Source organism: Salvia splendens, chromosome 20, assembly GCF_004379255.2.
Source record: "Salvia splendens isolate huo1 chromosome 20, SspV2, whole genome shotgun sequence".
Taxonomy (NCBI): Eukaryota; Viridiplantae; Streptophyta; class Magnoliopsida; order Lamiales; family Lamiaceae; genus Salvia; species Salvia splendens.
The window spans coordinates 6,827,943-6,847,423 of NC_056051.1; the positions used below are offsets into that span (position 1 = coordinate 6,827,943).

Genomic DNA, 19,481 nt, shown 5'->3' on the forward strand with positions numbered 1-19,481 from the left:
GGGAGTAACTCACAAAACAACAATATATCAAATTTTGTGTTAATTCTCAAATGTTTCATATTTAATAAGACGATGGAGAGTAAAAGTATTTTTGAGTGATTATTATCTTCTTAACCGTAAAAGGAATTTGAAATTACTCCCACATTTAATAAAATTTAATTCTTTATCCATTTTCCGATATATCGTTATCCGCGAAAATCAGTTATAAAACCCCAAATCACATTTCAGTTTCACTCCCACCAGAGCTCTGCATGCAAACATACATAAATATAGAGAGAGAAAACACCATCTAGAGAGAGAAACATCAGAAAATGACGATTCAAGTCGACGCCGCCGGTCCGTCTTCGCTGGAGATTCAGCAATCGTCGCCGCAGCAAGGCAAGGCGCCGATCAGAGTGATCATCGCGGTGGCTGCGATAGCCGCCGGAGTCCAATTCGGGTGGGCACTACAGCTCTCCCTCCTAACCCCATACGTTCAGCTCCTCGGAGTTCCCCACACTTGGGCGGCGTTCGTGTGGCTCTGCGGCCCAATCTCCGGCCTCCTCGTCCAGCCGATCGCCGGATACTACAGCGACCACTGCAAATCCCGATTCGGGCGGCGCCGCCCCTTCATCGCCGCCGGAGCCGCCCTCGTCGCCGTCGCGGTTTTTCTGATCGGATTCGCCGCCGACATCGGGGTCGCCAGCGGCGACCCGCTCGGGAAGGCTCCGAAGCCGAGAGCCACCGCCGTGTTCGTCGTCGGATTCTGGATCCTCGACGTCGCTAACAACATGTTGCAGGTGAATTTCAATTCCGCAATCGAATCCCCCAATTTTTCAAAATTAGGCTCTGTTTGGTGCCACGGAATTGGGGCCGTGGAATTGGAATTGGAGCCTTCAATTCCAAATCCAATGTTCGTTATAGTAGAACATCAGATTTGGAATTGAATTACAATTCCAATTTCACAATTTAAATTCCATAGCAAAATAGAAAATTGAAATTCTAAATAGTTAAAAAATTATATTTTCACACATAGTTACACATATTGTCACACACACAGTTACATACACTCGCACACAGTTACACAATCACAAACATACTTTCCGTCACAAACTCACAAGCACACAGTCACACACACTTACACTCACACACACACGCATAAAAGTGATTTTTTAACAAGCATATACAGACACACTGTCACACTCACGCACACACATATACACACTCACTCACACACACTAAAACACACTCACGTATACACAATCACACACACGCGTAAAAGTCTGTCACACTAACAAATATACACACTGTCACACTAACATATACACCACACACACACTTACACATTGTCTTACACACGCACAGTTACACACATAGACACACACTACACACTCATGTAAATGTGTGTGCATAATTTCTATAAATTCAATGTCCTATCAATTTTACCAAACAAAGGATTTGGAATCGAATTATAATTCAATTCCGTAGAATTCCAATTCAAATTCAATTCCAATTTTGGAACACACCCAGGGGCCGTGCAGGGCTTTGCTGGCGGATCTATCCGGCGGAGAAGCGCGGAGGATGAGTACAGCAAACGCGCTCTTCTCCTTCTTCATGGCAGTCGGAAACATCCTCGGCTACGCCGCCGGCTCCTACACCCACCTCTACCGCATCCTCCCCTTCTCCAAAACCACCGCCTGCGAAGACTACTGCGCCAATCTCAAAACCTGCTTCATCATCGCCATCTGCCTCCTCCTCACCACCACCGTCCTCGCCCTCCTCTTCGTCACCGAATCCCCCCACAAGCCCGCTGCAGAGCCAGATCCCGCAAAGAAGAAGCAGATCCCGGTGTTCGGGGAATTATTCACCGCGCTGAAGGGGCTTCCTCGCCCAATGTGGATCGTGATGCTCGTGACAGCATTCAATTGGGTCGCGTGGTTCCCTTTCCTCCTCTTCGATACCGATTGGATGGGGAAAGAGGTGTACGGTGGCACAGTGGGAGTGGGCACGCTCTACGACCAGGGCGTCCACGCTGGCGCGTTGGGGCTGATGATCAACTCGGTCGTGCTGGCGTTCGCCTCGCTCGGGGTGCAGTTCCTGTCCAAGGGGTACGTTGGGGTTAAGAAGATTTGGGGTGGCGCAAATTTCCTCCTTGCCATCGGCTTGGCTATGACCGTCGTCGTGACCAAGTCCGCCCAGGGCTCGCGCCACCATGGCCCCGATGGCGTGCTGCTGAAGCCGGACTCTGGGGTTAAGATTGGGGCTTTGGCGATCTTCGGGTTCCTTGGAATCCCTCTGGCGGTGACTTTCAGTATCCCTTTCGCTCTGGCGTCGATTTTCTCTAGCGATTCCGGGTCTGGACAAGGTATGCACTCTAACGATGCATGTGACCGTGTATATATATCGTGTGATGGTGCATTTTATATTGTTACGTGATTTATATGAGGCGAATTTGGATTTAAAATCGCGTGATCGTGTATTAAGTTAATATGTACTGATACACGATCACACGATTTTAGTACTTCTATAAATAATTATTCATGAAAAATATATAGTTATACATTTGTGCAACAAAATAAATTTTTCTATCTTGGTGCATTGCAAAAAATTACATTTACTAGTGAAACCATTCTATTGTACTTCTCATAACGAACACAAAATATGTCACTTAGATTAAGACAATGGGTATATAGATAATGGCATGTACTGATAAGTAATACTACTTTCATGAATAAAATGTAGAGATCGTAGCTGTTTTTATAGTGTTTGGTGTGATTTTGTAAAATCATATAGTAGTATATATCATGTGATATTAAATATAATAACGTTACACGATATAAAGTCATGAATTTGGATTCAATATCGTGTAATGGTGTAACAGTAATTCAGTTACAAGATTATTTTTCAAAAAAATTTCCCTTTGGTAGATTGGTATGTTTACACTTCTAGTATTTACATCTTGGTGATAAATTTTCTTTTATTTTATTGATTTACAATGCCATCCCATTTTATTTTTAAACTACATATATATCTAATCAAATCATATCCATTTGCAGGTCTATCACTTGGACTTCTAAACCTTGCAATTGTTATTCCACAGGTAATTAACTATAATAACAAATTAATTATAAATATATGTTGATTATGTACGTACTAAATAATACTATTTGATCAATTGTTTTCTTTAATTGTTTTTGTTCATGTATATATGCAGATGTTTGTTTCTGTCTTGAGTGGTCCATGGGATGCCCTCTTTGGCGGCGGAAACATACCGGCATTCATCGTTGGAGCAGTGTCCGCAGTCGTTAGCGGTGTTTTGGCCCTGACTATGCTCCCGTCGCCGCCTACCGGTGCCTTGACAAATGTGAGTGGCGGAGGGGGTCACTAGCTACCAAATTCAGCATCTTGTGATTCTTATCATCATATACATTCACCTTCAAATTAAATTGGGACTTTAAAATTTTTTTGCCCAAATTATTTTTTTTTTCCGGATTATTTTATACACGCTAAGTGTAGTTGTGATTTTAACATTTTATTCATTATCAGTGATGAAGGTGATCGTATGTGATACCTATGATTAAATCTTGGTGTCTTAATTTATCTTTAGATTATCATGGTTTCCCTAGTTACATTTCTGCCTCAAATGGCTCTACGAGAATCTAAAATTTTAAATTATAAAGTCATTATCTTAATTAGTCATGGATTACATATTTATTGCTCAGCCTCAAATAACTCTATGAGAATAGATATCTTCAATATTTTATGTCGTTACTTATGAGAAATATTATGACTGGATACAGTAGATCTAACTTTTTTTTAACTTCTCCCCTTGTGATCGACCAGCATATCACACAATTAAGTAAATATTAAGTAGATTTCTAACATACACCCATTTCTTTTTTCGAACCGAAATAACGTTATAACCTAATTAATGAATATATGAATATATTATTCATAACGGTTTTGTAATAAAGAAAGAAAAATTAACAAAGCAATATATTATTCATATCTAATCTTCTTTCTTGAAAATTACTCACTTAATTCAACTCAACATCAATCATCATTTTTTCAGGATAAAAACTAGTTACAACCCAAGGAAAGTTGAAAGAAGAATAGGCATCAACAAACAAAATGTAAAAGCCGGTTTGGTCAAAATTAATCTGAAACTCAGCAAGATCCGCTCTTTATTAATAGATAGATGAGTAGTGATAAAATGCAAACTCTACACGGTTCAGATCATAGTTTGTAATTTGTACAATATTTAAAGTTTGCATCTGATTACATCCCCAGATAGATATTTATCGAGATATTTTATCGGCTAGTTCATGTCAGAAGTATTAGTATTACGTTATGAACTTGTTTGTTCTGATTTAAATATTTACAAAATTATTCTTTACGTCATTAATTTTCATAGATAATATACAACTCAATTTATTCATTTTTTATAACCTTAAAGAAATAAAATATTAAATGAAGCTTTGATTTTTCAATATTTCCTAATCAATAATGTTACTAAATTATTTTTAGTTATTCGTATGATACTAAATACTCACAATCCACAACAAATAACACTAACTTGTGCTAAGTAATCGAGAGTGATATTTACTGCCCATCTTATAAGTACTAATTTTATGAAAAAATAAAAAAAAAGATTATTTTTATGGGACATTATACTTCTTTAATTTCATATACGTATAGAATCTAGTTTCATATACGTTCATAAAACCATAGTATTATAATAATATAAATTATATAATGTATACTTCTTTAATTTCATATACGTATAGAATCTAGTTTCATATACGTTCATAAAAACATAGTATTATAATAATATAAATTATATAATGTACAAATTTAAACATTCAAAACTAAAATTTCTAGTAGTAAGACCATCCACAATGCCGCCCAGCCGAGCGCCGGCGCTGGGCGGTCCGCTGGGCGGTCTATTGCAGTCGCCCAGCGGGCGAATGGAGAGAGAAACAACGCAGCGCTGGGCGGTGCGCTGGGCGATCCGCTCGGCGCTATTGCAGCGCCCGGATCGCCCAGCGCACCGCCTAGCGCGAAATTTAATTTTTTTTTTTCCGAAACACTATATATACACGCTTTGCTCGTCATTTTCATTCGCACCACTTGTTTTAACGAGTACTCTCTCTATCTTAATTTCTGTACAAGAGCAACAACGCGAAATGAGTAACGCTGGTGGTGGTAGTGGTGGTAGCGGAGGGGATGCTGAGGAGTACGAACGTCGAATGGCAGAAGCGTTAGACGCCTATACGACCAACGCGATAAACCAATGGATGGAAAGGGCCTTGCAGCCGGCGATACCTCGACCTCCCCCAGTGGTCCACCGCCACAGTGTGATTGATCGGGATCAGTTTTGTCGCCAACGGCAACCAACATGATATGGGCTACTACTTGGCGGATGGGATATACCCTAGGTGGCCCGTCTTTGTGAAGACGATCCGATGCCCAGGAGATGAGAAGAAGGCCTACTTTGCGGCACGGCAGGAGTCGGCGCGCAAGGACGTGGAACGCGCATTTGGTGTGCTCCTGTCTCGATGGGGGGCAATTAAGGGTCCAACGCGTTTGTGGAATGTCCAATGCATTGCTGATATAATGTACGCCTGTATTATCATGCACAACATGATTGTCGAAGATGAAGGTGGCGAACTGACCAATTGGGTCAACGACGACAATGAAGCCGGTCCAAGCCACGGCGTGGCCGCCCCCAACGTACGGAGTGGGGTACCTCACGATGAAGCCGGCCTCCTACAAGCACATGCCGACATGCGCCAAACGACGGCTCATATTCGACTCCAAAAGGATTTAATTGAAGAGTTATGGGCGCGGAGGATTGACCGCCGTTAGTTTTTTTTAATTATGTAATTTTTTTTAATTAATGTACTTTTTAAATTTTATTAATATTAGTGAATTTTCTTGTTTTTGTGTCGTAAATTTAATTCCGTATATTGTGTGATTGTTAATTATTTCATTTTGTATATATTTGTTAATAGTGATGTGTATAGTCTGTGGCTAGGCTATGGCTGGGCTATTGCTGGGCTATTTGCTTGTTTTGATGATGTGGCAGAAGGATTTTTAGTGCTGATGATGTGGCAGTGGCTAGGCTATGGCTGAGTTATTGCTGGGCTATTGCTATTGTGGATGGTCTAATTGTAATAATTCGACCTACTCCTTTTTTCACCAAAAATAAGCGACTCAAGTTGCTATTGTAAACTACTGTAGACAAAGCCACCGCACCAAAACCTCATGTTTATTCTCACACCGTCAACAGACTCAACACTCACCGTCGCAACGCAGAGAAGAAAAACGCCGCATAAAATCTCAATTTCAGCAAAATAAATCCGACCCACTTCCCCTATTTTTTGGAATTCGCTTTTGTTCTCCTTCTGTTTGATTAAAAATCGAAGCTTTTCTCAGCTCCATGGATTGCTCCAACGCAATTCTGGAAACTCCAGCTGCTGCTTACGAGCTGCTTCTCAAGTCGGCCATCGCGATACCACTGTCGCATTATTTGGCGGCGGCCATTTTCTGCTTCGCTGTCGTCCTGTACAATTTCTTGGAATTCCATTTTCTTCACGATCTTCTCACTGGATTTCGTGGGGCCCCCATTTCTCTGACGTACAATTCGAGCTCGGAGATTTATCATGGAGTTGTGTCGAAGTGCCGGACGCTTCATGGGAGGTAGTGTCGAAGAAATTGTATGTTATCATCAAATTTCCTGATTTTTTTATTTTAGTGATATTTGAGAGCCTTAAACTAGATATTTGGCTGTAGTTGATGCATTTTGGAATGCGAATTAAGAAAGATATGTTTAGTGAGTTAAGTGAAGGTAGAAGAAAGTAAGAGGGATTAAAATGGTTGAGTTTTGCCAAAAAGGGAAATGATCTATTTAGCTCGGGAAATTCCAAAAAGGAACACGACTCAATTGACTTGGGAATCAGGATGGAGGGAGTACTTGATTTAGGTTTTACTATATTCTTTTGATTCAGCTAAGCCAGTTTATTTAGCTAATTATCTGCCATATAATTTCCCTTTGTGCTACAACAGGTACGTGGCTACACCGTGGCTCTCGAGCCCACATATCCAAACATCTTTTCTGAACTTCTTTGGGAGGCCTCCGGTGTTCACATATAGAAGGTGAGGTTCTTGTAATGTCAACTGTATAATTTTTTCCACCATTCACTTTTATAATTTCATGCAAAGTTAGGCTTGACTATGCAGAGAATTGTTATGAACAAGGTAGTATATAAATTATCCGCCGAATAAGGATTTCTTGAGCTGAATTGATAACTTTGGACCGTCCATTTTATTCCAGTTGCATTCCTTGTTGTAAAACAGAGCTGTGAAATCATCTGTTACTTCTTCAAAGATTAATATATAATTGTCAGAATTTGTGGCAATAAAATTAGTGGATTAGGGATTTTTCGTTTTATGATATTGTATATAGATGTGATATTTTTATTGACTTTATTTGTCTGTGTATCTTCAGGCAGATGTTTCATGCATCTGACGGTGGGACTTTTGCTCTGGATTGGCTGTTGCATTCTGATGGTAAAGATATCACACCGAAGTGATTAAGTGAAATTGGCTGAGGCACATAGCAAATACATGGCACACACAATAGTTTACTGTAAGAATGTCATGATGAATTTTGTGGATATCCTATATGGAATTTAATAACTACATCCTGCTTTGGACCTTTGGTTATGAAACTTTTCTCTTAAGCGTCATCTTGTGAGTAAGGCTATGAATAAACTATGTAAAATATATCTATTAGATGATGGAGCAAAACTATCTATTTGTAGTGCATGAAATGCAAGTTTCTTTTTATTGGAATGTTTCAAAACTTTTGGCTTGTTGGTATGTTTTGGATAAGTGTCTTGTTTCGTCATTTTGGCTATTGAGTTCTTTCGTGCCTTTTCATATTTAGCTTGCTTTTTGTGGCAGTTTCTGGCGTAGCTGTTCAAAATGATAATTTCCTTGTAAAGGACGACGCAACTCCTATTGTTATTATAATTCCTGGACTAACAAGTGATTCAGCTTCTCCTGTAAGCCAACGGTTTTGTTACTGCAATTTACAAGAGTTATGCATCCTATTAGTCATCTAAATTTCTTTTTATTGTATAAAATCAGTTATCTGAAGTATTGCCCCTGTCTCTGTCTTTGATATGTGAGTATGAAAAGAAATGTGAAATGCAATCCAATACACAGCAAAAGAAAATGTATCGCATAGTCATACTACACTTGTTTTTGGTTAATTTGTGTCATGTTTGGTAATTTTCGTCTGCCTTTAAGTTGAACCTGAATTTATCAACAGAAGTCAAGATGATATTTTACGGGGAAAATCGAGCTTTAGCTTGATCCTTGCAGTGTGTACATGCTATCCAGAATTTTGATATCTTTTGACGTCAACCGGGTAGTGGATATGATAGATTGGGACATTATGAATCGGTAAAGAGTTGTTTTTCTCTACAATTTTTGTGTAATTAGATACTCCTCTGTGGCTGCAGTACATGAAACATATCGTCTTTGGTACTGCCAAAAATGGAATGAATGTGGTTGTCAGCAATCATCGAGGACTGGGTGGCGTTTCAATTACTGTAAGTACTAGAGATGGAAGAAGTCAGCAAAATAAGCAGAAGAATGATTTTTCAATTGCACTTTACTTCTCAAGAATCGTTTTTATTATATGTTAAGTTGATATAGCATGTTTTAATTTAGACATGGGCATATTTCATCTTAGCAAATCCATGAGAACTTGGTTATTTTGGCAAATCAATCACTGTACATTTGATCTCAATCATTGTACACCGACTGATATTAATTCGTAACTTAACAGAGTGATTGCTTTTATAATACTGGCTGGACTGAAGATGTACGTGAAGTTATAAATCACTTACATAAAGAATATTCTGCGGCTCCGTTGTTTGTAGTGGGAACAAGTATCGGTGCGAACATTCTGGTAGAGTTCTGCCTTATGTCTTCATGCTTACAATGGAATGACAATGTTGATCGAGCATGCCCTTTTGAACTCAGGTGAAATATCTTGGAGAGGACGGAGAAAATGTTCCTATTGCAGGCGCTTCAGCAGTTTGCTCTCCTTGGGATCTCTTGGTCAGTTGATCTGAACTACATGTATTTGAACTAAAAATGTTCACTTAACGACAATTAGACTTGGCAGTACTCTGAACTCAAAATTTGCTGAGTGAGGTCAAAAACTGCTGCTGCTTTGTGACTTCAATTTTACTATATATAATATTTTTCGAACACTATATCCTAACAGACTCTTTCCCTGGTGTTATGATTTTGTTTTGATTATTTATTTTCATATTCAAATTTGTTTTTCCATTTTCTACATTCCCAGATCAGTTCCAGGTTTATATCTCGAAGGCCTATTCAAAAGTTATATGACAGAGCTCTTACTATTGGTCTTCAAGGCTATGCGCAGCTGTATGTTGCATTGCCTTCTTACATAATTCTTTACTAATATAGGCTGTAGGCAATTGAATAATTTGGGAATGCCAAAATTGATGGACTTGAAAATTGAAACATGGATGGTTTCCATACTCTTACGTCTATCTGTTTTCCATCATGGGTAGGTTTTTCTTTATATGTCGAGGACTGTTGTTCTCTTAACTAACTGAAGTATGTTTGCTTGCATGATGCAGACATGAAACTCGTTATACTCGCCTTGCTAATTGGGACGGTATAGTAAAGGTTAGTCTTCCACATTCTTAATATTATCCTTTGGGTCTCTGATCTGTGTGCCTGTGGTTCTTGCCTATTTGTGAACTGTGTTGACTGTGAGCTCTTATTTTCGAAATGTATGCATATCACTGAACCCGAATGACCTTTTTTCAAGACCTTTTATGATAAATCCGCACACTGTTCATCTGCATGAATATTTTTAGTGATTGCAATTACCTGTACAAAATATATGCCTTCATACACATCATATTTTTTTAATAATCATATGAAAAATAAGTACCTATATCGTTCTCTAGCTAGGATCTTAGGAGAAAATCGCGTATATAGGCTACTTGGCCTTTAAAATTACGTAAATGTACCCATTTTGTTATCAATTCCATTTATGAGAAAAACGCCGATGAAGTTGGCGTGTTTATAAGTAAAAACGCCAATAGTATTGGCGTGTCTATACGCAAACACGCCAACGAAGACGGCGTTTTATACTTGTGCCGTATTTTGGGCGTATTCTTTCCAATGATCATTACGTTAAAACACGCCATTGGTGTTGGCGTGTATTATATAAAACACGCCAATGACATCGGCGTGTTTAAAAGCAAAGACGCCAATAACATCGGCGTGTTTAACCGAAAAACGCCAATTTGAGTGGCGTGTTTTAACGGACTGATATAACAGCAGCCTCCACCCCCAAATCGCGAAAACATCACAGCAGCCTCACACTTTGCGATTTTTCTCCAAGCAGCGCCAATCTCCGCGAATTCGCCCTCCTCTCCGTGATTTCGCCCTCCATTCATCAATCGGTGCTATTCTTCCCCAGATTCATATATTTTCTTCGGTTAGTATGCTTATCTTTTACATTATTAGAGTAATTGTTGGATAGTTAGCTAGGGTTTGTAATGGGTTGTGAATTGAGTTGAAATATTATGCATTTTGGATTGTTTGAATGACATTAGTGTTGATTATTATGTTGGATTATTTGGATTTAAGTGAATTTATATATAAAATTGATTATAAACCTAAACCCTAGGGTTGTTATAGCAAAAAAATTGGGCAAATTGATTTGGTTTATGTGAGTTTTGGTTGATGTATATTGTTAGGCTGGGCAATTTGAAATTGGACAAATTGAAATTGTTAGGTTGGACAAATTTGTAATTGAAATTGTCAATTTTGTGTAGATGAATTGTGTTATGATTTTGGATGTGAAATGTTGTGTAGGTGAATTTGTGTATTGTATGTAATTATTAAAATGATTTATGTTTGGTAAATGTTAAATTTGGATTATGAATGCTGTGTAGGTAAATTATGGCATCATCTTCGACTTCTGCTCGTCGGCTTGCGTGTGGTCCTGCGGATCCTTCTGTACTGTATCTTCAGAGACAACACGTCTCTAATAACATGTGGGCAGGAGTTCCATCCGAATACGTACGCTGCCGACGATATGAAGGAATAATTTGGAATGTTCCCATACATCACCGTGTTTTGGCACTAGTGGACCAGATGGGGTTCGGCGGTTTATTGAGGTGTGGTCAGCCAAAGGAAATTGACAACCATCTGATCACCGCTTTGATTGAACGTTGGAGGCCAGAGACTCACACGTTTCACTTCCCAGTCGGTGAAGCGACTGTAACATTGGAAGACGTGGAGGTTTTATGGGGCCTGAGAGTTGATGGAGAGGCTGTGACGGGTTACATCCCCCCGAAACAACCGGGATATTGGCAGGACAGGTGTTTGGATTTTCTAGGATTCATACCGGACGCATCCGAGTTGAAGGAAATGGCTTTTAAGCAGACAAGCTTATCGCGTCAATTGAGGATTGAGCTGAATGATGAGCACGAACACAACATATATGCTCAGCGGGCTCGTATCTACTGTCTGCTATTACTTGGTGGTCTGATGATCCCGAATGCCACCGGAAATAAAATTCCGTTCTTCTACCTGCAATTTTTCATGGATATAGAACGGTGTTCTACCTATAGCTGGGGTGGTGCGACGCTTGCTTGCTTGTACCACAATTTGTGTGAAGCTGCCGTTGCTAAGAGGACAGATGTCGGGGGAGCCTTAACTCTATTACAGCTGTGGGCTTGGGAGAGAATCCCAAATATTAGACCGAGGATGCTAGATCCCGTGCATACAGACTATCTACCATGTGCAAGCGCGTAAGTTATTCACTAATTCATTTTTTAAGCTTTATGTTCATCAATCTTCGTGTTATTCGCTCATAATTTACATTTTGTAGATGGAATGGTCCGGCGTCATATGTAAAAGCACCCGGACATTGTATTGAAAATTTCCGATATCAGTTCTCCATGATGCATGCCAACCAGGTACTTCATATACTTATAAATTGTTTTTTGTTTGTTGTTTTTTATTGAAATTAATTTGAATAAATTTGTGTTACATGTAGTTTATTTGGATGTCTTATCTCCAACGGCAGTTGCCGGAAAGTTGTGATGCCGGTCGTCCTGTATGGATGTCGATAACAACGCTTATTTGCTGGAATCTGGCTGAGCCACACCTGCCACACCGAGTGTTGCGCCAATTTGGGATTGTCCAACCGTATATCCCGCAACTCCCCCGGTTCCACGGTACTGATTTTGCGAAACAGGATCGCCGTGGAAAAGCTGGTCGAAATTGAGTTGATTGGCACGCCAATTATATACAGGAGTGGGACAACAGGCACTTTTTGGTGTGGACTGATCTGGAGTACAGTGATGAGCCTGTTGCAACCGAAGAATATATGGATTGGTTTCGGCAGATAACTGTGGTGTATTTAACCAAACCCGGCGTGCGTGCTGAACAGGGCTTCCACGAAACGGCATCTTCTCATAGATTCGCGGTAAATTATTCATACTTAACCAAACCCTAGTTAATTATTTAAATTCATATTATGATATGTATTTAACTTTGATAATTGTAGGTGGAGACACTTCACAACGTGCGCCACTTTCTAAGTGGCCAAGATACGACATAACATCCGGCTTTGGGAACCATTTCGAGGATGATTGAAGAAGGACTGCGGATATCCGGGGAGGCTGAGCGGATGGACTACCGTCCTTCGCAGCGCTCTGCAATGGACGTGGACGTACCCGTAAGGCAAAAGGCAAAACGACGAACCAAAAAGAAAACCGCCTGCGGAGAGTCGTCATCTCAGCCCCTACACCGCTCCGATGACGATTTTGTGGAACCACCTCTACCTAGATCTGCAGTTCGAGACCGTCATTCTGTCAGCCACACCGGTGGTACCGTAAAAGATATTGGCCTCAGTGATGTCCCCACTTCTCCACCGTGGTCGTCTGTGCAAGATGACTTTTTTGGGGTGGATCTAGAGAACACTGTTGTTCAAGATACTCCTCCCTCAAGGATCCCTAGATCTACATCCAGAATTGGGAAGGGGATACGGGGTTTGTTTATGCGGAAACGGCGAGATGATTAAACTAATTTGATACTTTCTATTGATATTGGTGGTTTTTCATTGATTTGAACTCGTTATATTAGTAATTTGATAAATCCTCTTTTTACACGTATTCATATTGATATTTTGAATTCTTTATATTACTTATTGGTCGACGATAGGAACAAACACGCCATTCCCAGTTGGCCTTTTTATGTCACTAAAATTTTGTATAAAACGCCACTCCAATTGGCGTTTTTAACTTGGGAAAAATTTGGCCAAATTTCCCTACGCGGACATTCTGCATAAACACGCCACTTTCGTTGGCGTGTTTTAAAAGACGCCAACAGTATTGGCGTTTTTCGTGGAAAACGCCAACGGAGATGGCGTTTTTATCTTTGGGAAAAATTTTGCCAAATTTTCCTACGTTGTAGCGGACATTCTGCATAAACACGCCACTGTCGTTGGCGTGTTTTAAAAGACGCCAATAGTATTGGCGTTGTTTGTGGAAAACGCCAACGGAGATGGCGTTTTTACCTTGGGAAAAAATTTGCCAAATTTTCCTACGTTGTAGCGGACATTCTGCATAAACACGCCACTGTCGTTGGCGTTTTTAGTGGAAAACGCTTACCTTGGGAAAAATTTGGCTTGGGAAAATTTTGGCGAGTAAAACGTTACAATGTTCAATTCAATAAATAGCTACGATTATAAACAGAACAATGTTCAATTCAACTAAATAGTTGTTACACATTCAATTGTCTCGCCTTCTCCGGGTAAAGAAGCTACGGATACCCTTCCCGATTCTGGCGGTGGAGAGTCTAGACGGAGGAGTATCTTGCACAACGACATTCTCTAAATCAACCTCAAAAAAATCGTCTCGCACAGAAGACCTAGGTGGAGAATGTGGGATATCACTGAGCCCAATGTCGTCGCCTGTACCACCAGTGTGGCTGACAGAATGCCGACCTCGAACTGCAGATCTTGGTGGAGGTGGAGGCATAAAATCGTGATCTGCATCATCAGTGTGGCTGATAGAATGACGACCTCGAACTGCAGATCTTGATGGAGGTGGAGGCATAAAATCGTCAGCGGCACAATCTACCAACTGAGTATCCATCCTTGAAGAAGCATTCGGGCAGTTGCGTCTGTCGTGCCCTGGTTGACGGCAATGTTTACATCGGCGTCGGGCGCGTGGCTGGTCAGCTTCACGGACATCCATCTGATTAGGAATCCTAGTAGTACGATATCGACCTCGACTTTTAGGCATTAACTGGGCTCGTGAACATTGCAAAGTCCATTCAGGCACATCCCAATAATCTTGGTGTCTGATTGGATTGAACACCGTAGAATATTGGTGTACCCAAACACTTGTGCGGTATACGTTATCAACAAGCGACAGCATGGGCTCGTTTCTAAACCGCGCAACTGCCGCTGCATGTGAACATGGAAGTCTCCACATCTGCCACTTTTGACATTTGCAGTTTGACTCCAAGTACTTTACCTTCCACTTATTACCGCCCTTTCCACCAATTCGACGCTTTGTTCGAACCACGTAAAGCCCTGCAATTGTGTTTGGGACTCTCACATTATGTAATTGACCTTTTACATCATTTTTGCACACCTTTTCATGGGCCCACGGGGTAAGTGGTGTGGCACACTGTGTTGATGCAATTGACCGCTCATTAAACCATTCTATTGTCCTCCAAAATATCAGATCAATGCAAGCTTTAATTGGGAGTTGTCTTGCGCCTCTCAACACATTGTTGTAAGATTCAACCATATTAGTGGTCATCTCACCCCATCTTTTGTGTTTGTCATACGCCAAACTCCATTTTTCTAACTCCACGGCATCAAGGTACTGCACAGCCTCGTTGTTGATGGTTCGAAGTAAACGACGTCTGATCTTAAACTTGCGTTTCTTTGTAGCAATACCAATTTTCCAAACAAGTTTTTTTACCACGATGCCTTTGTGATTCTGCAAAACATTTTTTCTAACATGTACCAAGCAAAATCTGTGATGCCCCACATTGGGTTCTTCTTTCCATATGGGAGAATTCATTGCATCTATGATTCCCACATGCCTATCAGATATTACACATATTTCATGCTTGGCTACGTGAATTCTAATACGTTCCATAAACCAATTCCAACTTTGTATGGTTCCTCATCAACAATGGCATATGCAATAGGCAAACATTTCTTATTAGCATCAAATCCAACGGCAATAAGAATTTTACCTCGATATCGTCCACGTAGATGAGTTCCATCAACGGTTAAAACTGGTTTGCATAGTTGAAAAGCCTCCACAGCTGGACCAAAAGCCCAAAATACGTACTTGAAAACCTTGTTCATACCGTTGCTTAATCTTTCATCATTTAACCATTCGACAATTGTGCCAGGATTTTGTCTTTGCAACTCATTCAAATAACCTGGTAAAACTTTGAAATTCCACGCCCACGAACCATACACAAGCTCAATAGCTGTCCTCCGAGCATACCATACTTTCTTGTAACTAACTTTCACATGAAATCTATTTTCAATATCCGCCACAATTGCTTTTACCTTGTAGCAAGGATCGTTTTCTATCTGATGTCGAACACTCAACGCTATCATACCCGACGAAAGATTAGCGTGCCCATTATAATTACGATCCCCCATGCAAGTATGAGCAGTGCTAAACACTCTAATTTGCCAGTGTTCATCATGCTTCCTCAATGTTGCTCGGCACTCCTACAAACATGGCGGTAAGGACTTATCTTTCGGATTTCCTTGTGGCCACTTACAAACTGCATGCCATCTCTTTCCTTTACTTTCAACAACTGTATATTGTCGGATTTTTTCCAAATGCCAAAAAGTCACAGCTGACTTCAATTCCAATTTGGTTTTAAATTTAGTATGCAAACCGACATTGCTCGGATCTTTTTCACTCCAATAATGCACATTGAGATCATCAGACTCAAAGTTTTTTGGATCAAAACTATCATATGGACCTGGTAAGGTGCGAAAATAGTTCATACCAGGCTGTGGGAACTGTGGAACTACTCTTTCTCGTACTGCTCTTCCTCCAATTGATGTTTCTCCAACCACTGTTTCTCCAACCGGAATGGATGTTCTTGGAGCAACAAATTGGTCCTCATCCGACGAAGCACCATCTGAATCTGTACTATCCGGATCGACATCTTCAGAATCATAAGGTGATTGTGGATCAAGAAAGTCGGCTTTATCAGGACCAATTATGTCCTGAACCACATCACAGTTGTCAATGTCCCCTAAATGCACGCCTCCAATATCAAAATCTTGTGTTGTATCGAAGCATGGTTCTTGGCCTCTCGTTGACGTACCAACATCAAAATCTTGTGTTGCAGCGACATATGGTTCTCGGCCTCTCGTAGACGTACCAACATCATTACTCATGAGATGATGACTATGTTGTTGAGTAATTGACGAATACTCAACATACAATTCAATTTGACTTCCTGTAGTCATACTCTCACTAAACATTAGTGGCATGTATACTTCTTCTAGTAAAATACCTATATACGTGATTGAAGATCCATAGAATATATGACGTTTCCATACTATTTGAAGTTTGTTTTCAAATATGTTTATCCTCATTCTTTCACAAATTGTTTCCACAAGCTTTTCGTAGGAAATACTTTCATCCAACATAATCAATCCTTTTGCAAAACGAGGATCATATGAAATAACTGTTCCGGGAATTATATTTCCACCCCAATATAAATGGACACACCACGTCATACTATCTGCATTAATGTCAAACACAAATATTGGTCAAAAATATTTCTTTACAGTACACTACAATATATATTATCATAACAACCTATCAAATATGGGTAAAAAATTAGATATACTACAACATATAATACCATAACAATTGGTCAAAATATTTCTATTAATTACAATACAATTTATAATACTATAACAATCCATCAAATAATTATATAAATTACACTACAATATATACTATCATAATAATCCATCAAATATTGGTAGACTAATGTTTGGAAGAATGAGTTAAAAATTAGCTATACTAACCGATTGCGAGTACTAATATTTGGAAGTAATGAGCCAAAATAGAAATCTACACGCTTCAATCCACCACCGGGTTGACCCGACCAAGGCAAGAGTTTTCGCGTTTTTCAGCTTTGGGAAGGTTTTTCGCGTTTTGGGGAGGGAGGGAATGTGACTAGGGTCTGCGATTTTGGGGGAGATCTGAGAAATATGGTTCAACCAAAAAACGCCGATCAGGTTGGCGTTTTTTATGTTAAACACGCCAATGACCTTGGCGTTTTATAACTTAAAGACGCCATCAAGATTGGCGTGTTCAAATTTAAGTATTTTGGTTAAAAATACGAGCAAGATACGGTGCCATTGTAAAACGCCAACTATGTTGGCGTGTTTGCGTATAGACACGCCAATACTATTGGCGTTTTTACTTATAAACACGCCAACTTCATCGGCGTTTTTCCCATAAATGGAATTGATAACAAAATGGGTACATTTACGTAATTTTAAAAGCCAAGTAGCCTATATACGCGATTTTCTCAGGATCTTAGTGAAGGTTAATTGAGGCTTGATGCTAGAATCTTACGTAATAATTTTGAACTACTTTTGTTCGAACATTTTTACATTGAAGTAATTTAGTGTTATAGTGGTGTTTTCATTCGCTGATGATACCTTTATCATATGTAGTCACACACTGTTCGGGATTTTGATACCCATGCCACCTGCCTAGTTGGTAAATACGAGGTACCTCTTGTTCCCCGTTTCTGAATATTTCCTTCAAAAGCATAATTTCTACCTAACTAATATATTGTAGCTTTTTTATGCTTGCTCAAGACTGTGGATACATTCTATAGACGTTGTAGCAGTTCTGCTTTTATTGGACAAGTTTCAGTTCCGTTGCTCTGCATAAGTGCATTGGATGATCCAGTCTGCACTAGAGAAGCCATTCCTTGGGATGAATGCCGGTAGAGTTGTCCTCCATAAGTGACGACTTCCTTTCTACCCTTCCAATCCACCTTATATAGTGCGAAGATGTTTTCTTATGGCAGAGCAAATAAAAACGTAGTCATAGCTACATCTCTGCACGGAGGACATCTTGCGTTCTTTGAGGGCATAACTGGATCTCGCCTATGGTACTTCATTCGAACAATTTATTTTCTAGTCGAGTTATTTATAGCTTCTGAGTTACTGCATAAACTAATTGAGAGAATTAATAGCTACAAGAACGTCGTCTTGTTTATTAGTGCAGTGTTTTGCCAAAGATCATACAATGTACGACTGTCTCGAGACATTTTTGAGTCTGTCCCCCTGTTTCCAAATTTAGATCGAACAATATTTCCATTACTACTACGTTCCACTCGAATGTAGAATAGCCTCACCTGGAAATTCAAATGTAAACATAGTAAAAAAATTGTAGAAATTACAAGAATCTAGCATCTTTATGTTGAAACACAAATTCTTCTTCTTTCCACAGGTGGGTGAGAGCCATCAATGAATTTCTCGGAGTTCTTCTCTCGAGTCCATACATGCACAAAAAGAACAAGGTGCACGGTCTTTTCGTCAATCTAATAGCTATCTCTGGTGTTTACTTTTGGTGATAAGCAAAAATGTCGTCTAATCCACCACATGCTTCAAGTTTTGAGCTTTATTGATCATCTAATCTTTCAAATATAAAATACATCAAGCTTATGATGTCATTAATCAATCCCCCTATTATGCTCTCATGATTGCAGGCGGAAACCGTAGGGCCTCACTCTCCTCGTATGCAAACTTCCATCGATCAAGGCCCATATCTGAACCTAACTGATGGGATGGTGGCTGCAATGGGCAACGAGCACACAGATGGCGAGGAGACACGTGAAGATCGTGACCAGACTGATCAAACAGTTCCAGTTACCGACAACCACGTCTCTAGTGGAAGGAAATCCCAATTTACTACCAATGATGCTAAAACCTCCGAAGATAATGGTGGATCGAAGGGCTCAGGGATCGTTCGGAGATGCTTGCACCAAGTTTCGCGTCAAAGCAACCAATCGATCTGGCTGCTTGCTTACATAGCCACCATGTCATCTTGGCCCCTAGCTGTGGCTGCGCTACGCTATCTCCACAGAAGGAAGTTGATGAAAAGCTTACCGGGAAGAGGACCGAAATGATTGGACAGAGCCGTTGCACAGCCGTTGCACCGCCGTCTTTAACAAGTAAATGTGATCTCCCTTTCATTGAAGTATGAAAATTATGCTCTTTATAGTTAAATAAGCTTAAATTAAAGGAAAGTTCTCTTCATTTTGTTATGTTTCTGGTTTTGGCTTCATGTCTTTCATATTTGAAGAAACTTTACACCAAAAAAAAAGAGAAAAGA

The 19,481-nt window shown here is 40.0% G+C and overlaps 2 protein-coding genes and 1 long non-coding RNA gene across 3 annotated transcripts; all 3 read left to right on the plus strand.

The window, feature by feature from the left end:
• The first annotated feature begins 311 nt into the window (after positions 1-311).
• Positions 312-3,462, plus strand: LOC121781379 (sucrose transport protein-like). The gene is made up of 4 exons (XM_042179129.1): positions 312-779; positions 1,510-2,344; positions 3,036-3,079; positions 3,194-3,462. Exons 1-4 carry the CDS (start codon positions 312-314, stop codon positions 3,365-3,367), a joined length of 1,521 nt encoding a protein of 506 aa, XP_042035063.1. The 3' UTR covers positions 3,368-3,462.
• Positions 3,463-6,229: 2,767 nt separating this feature from the next.
• On the plus strand, positions 6,230-19,373 carry LOC121782513 (embryogenesis-associated protein EMB8-like). Its single transcript, XM_042180381.1, has 14 exons — positions 6,230-6,681; positions 7,048-7,137; positions 7,490-7,551; positions 7,948-8,048; positions 8,511-8,600; positions 8,840-8,962; positions 9,037-9,114; positions 9,365-9,450; positions 9,669-9,717; positions 17,810-17,866; positions 17,957-18,087; positions 18,172-18,255; positions 18,597-18,666; positions 18,856-19,373. Exons 1-14 carry the CDS (start codon positions 6,422-6,424, stop codon positions 19,273-19,275), a joined length of 1,701 nt encoding a protein of 566 aa, XP_042036315.1. The 5' UTR covers positions 6,230-6,421; the 3' UTR covers positions 19,276-19,373.
• LOC121782514 lies at positions 11,968-13,233 on the plus strand. Its single transcript, XR_006046418.1, has 3 exons — positions 11,968-12,029; positions 12,110-12,541; positions 12,623-13,233. It is a non-coding gene; the product is annotated as an uncharacterized LOC121782514 (long non-coding RNA).
• Positions 19,374-19,481: the final 108 nt, after the last annotated feature.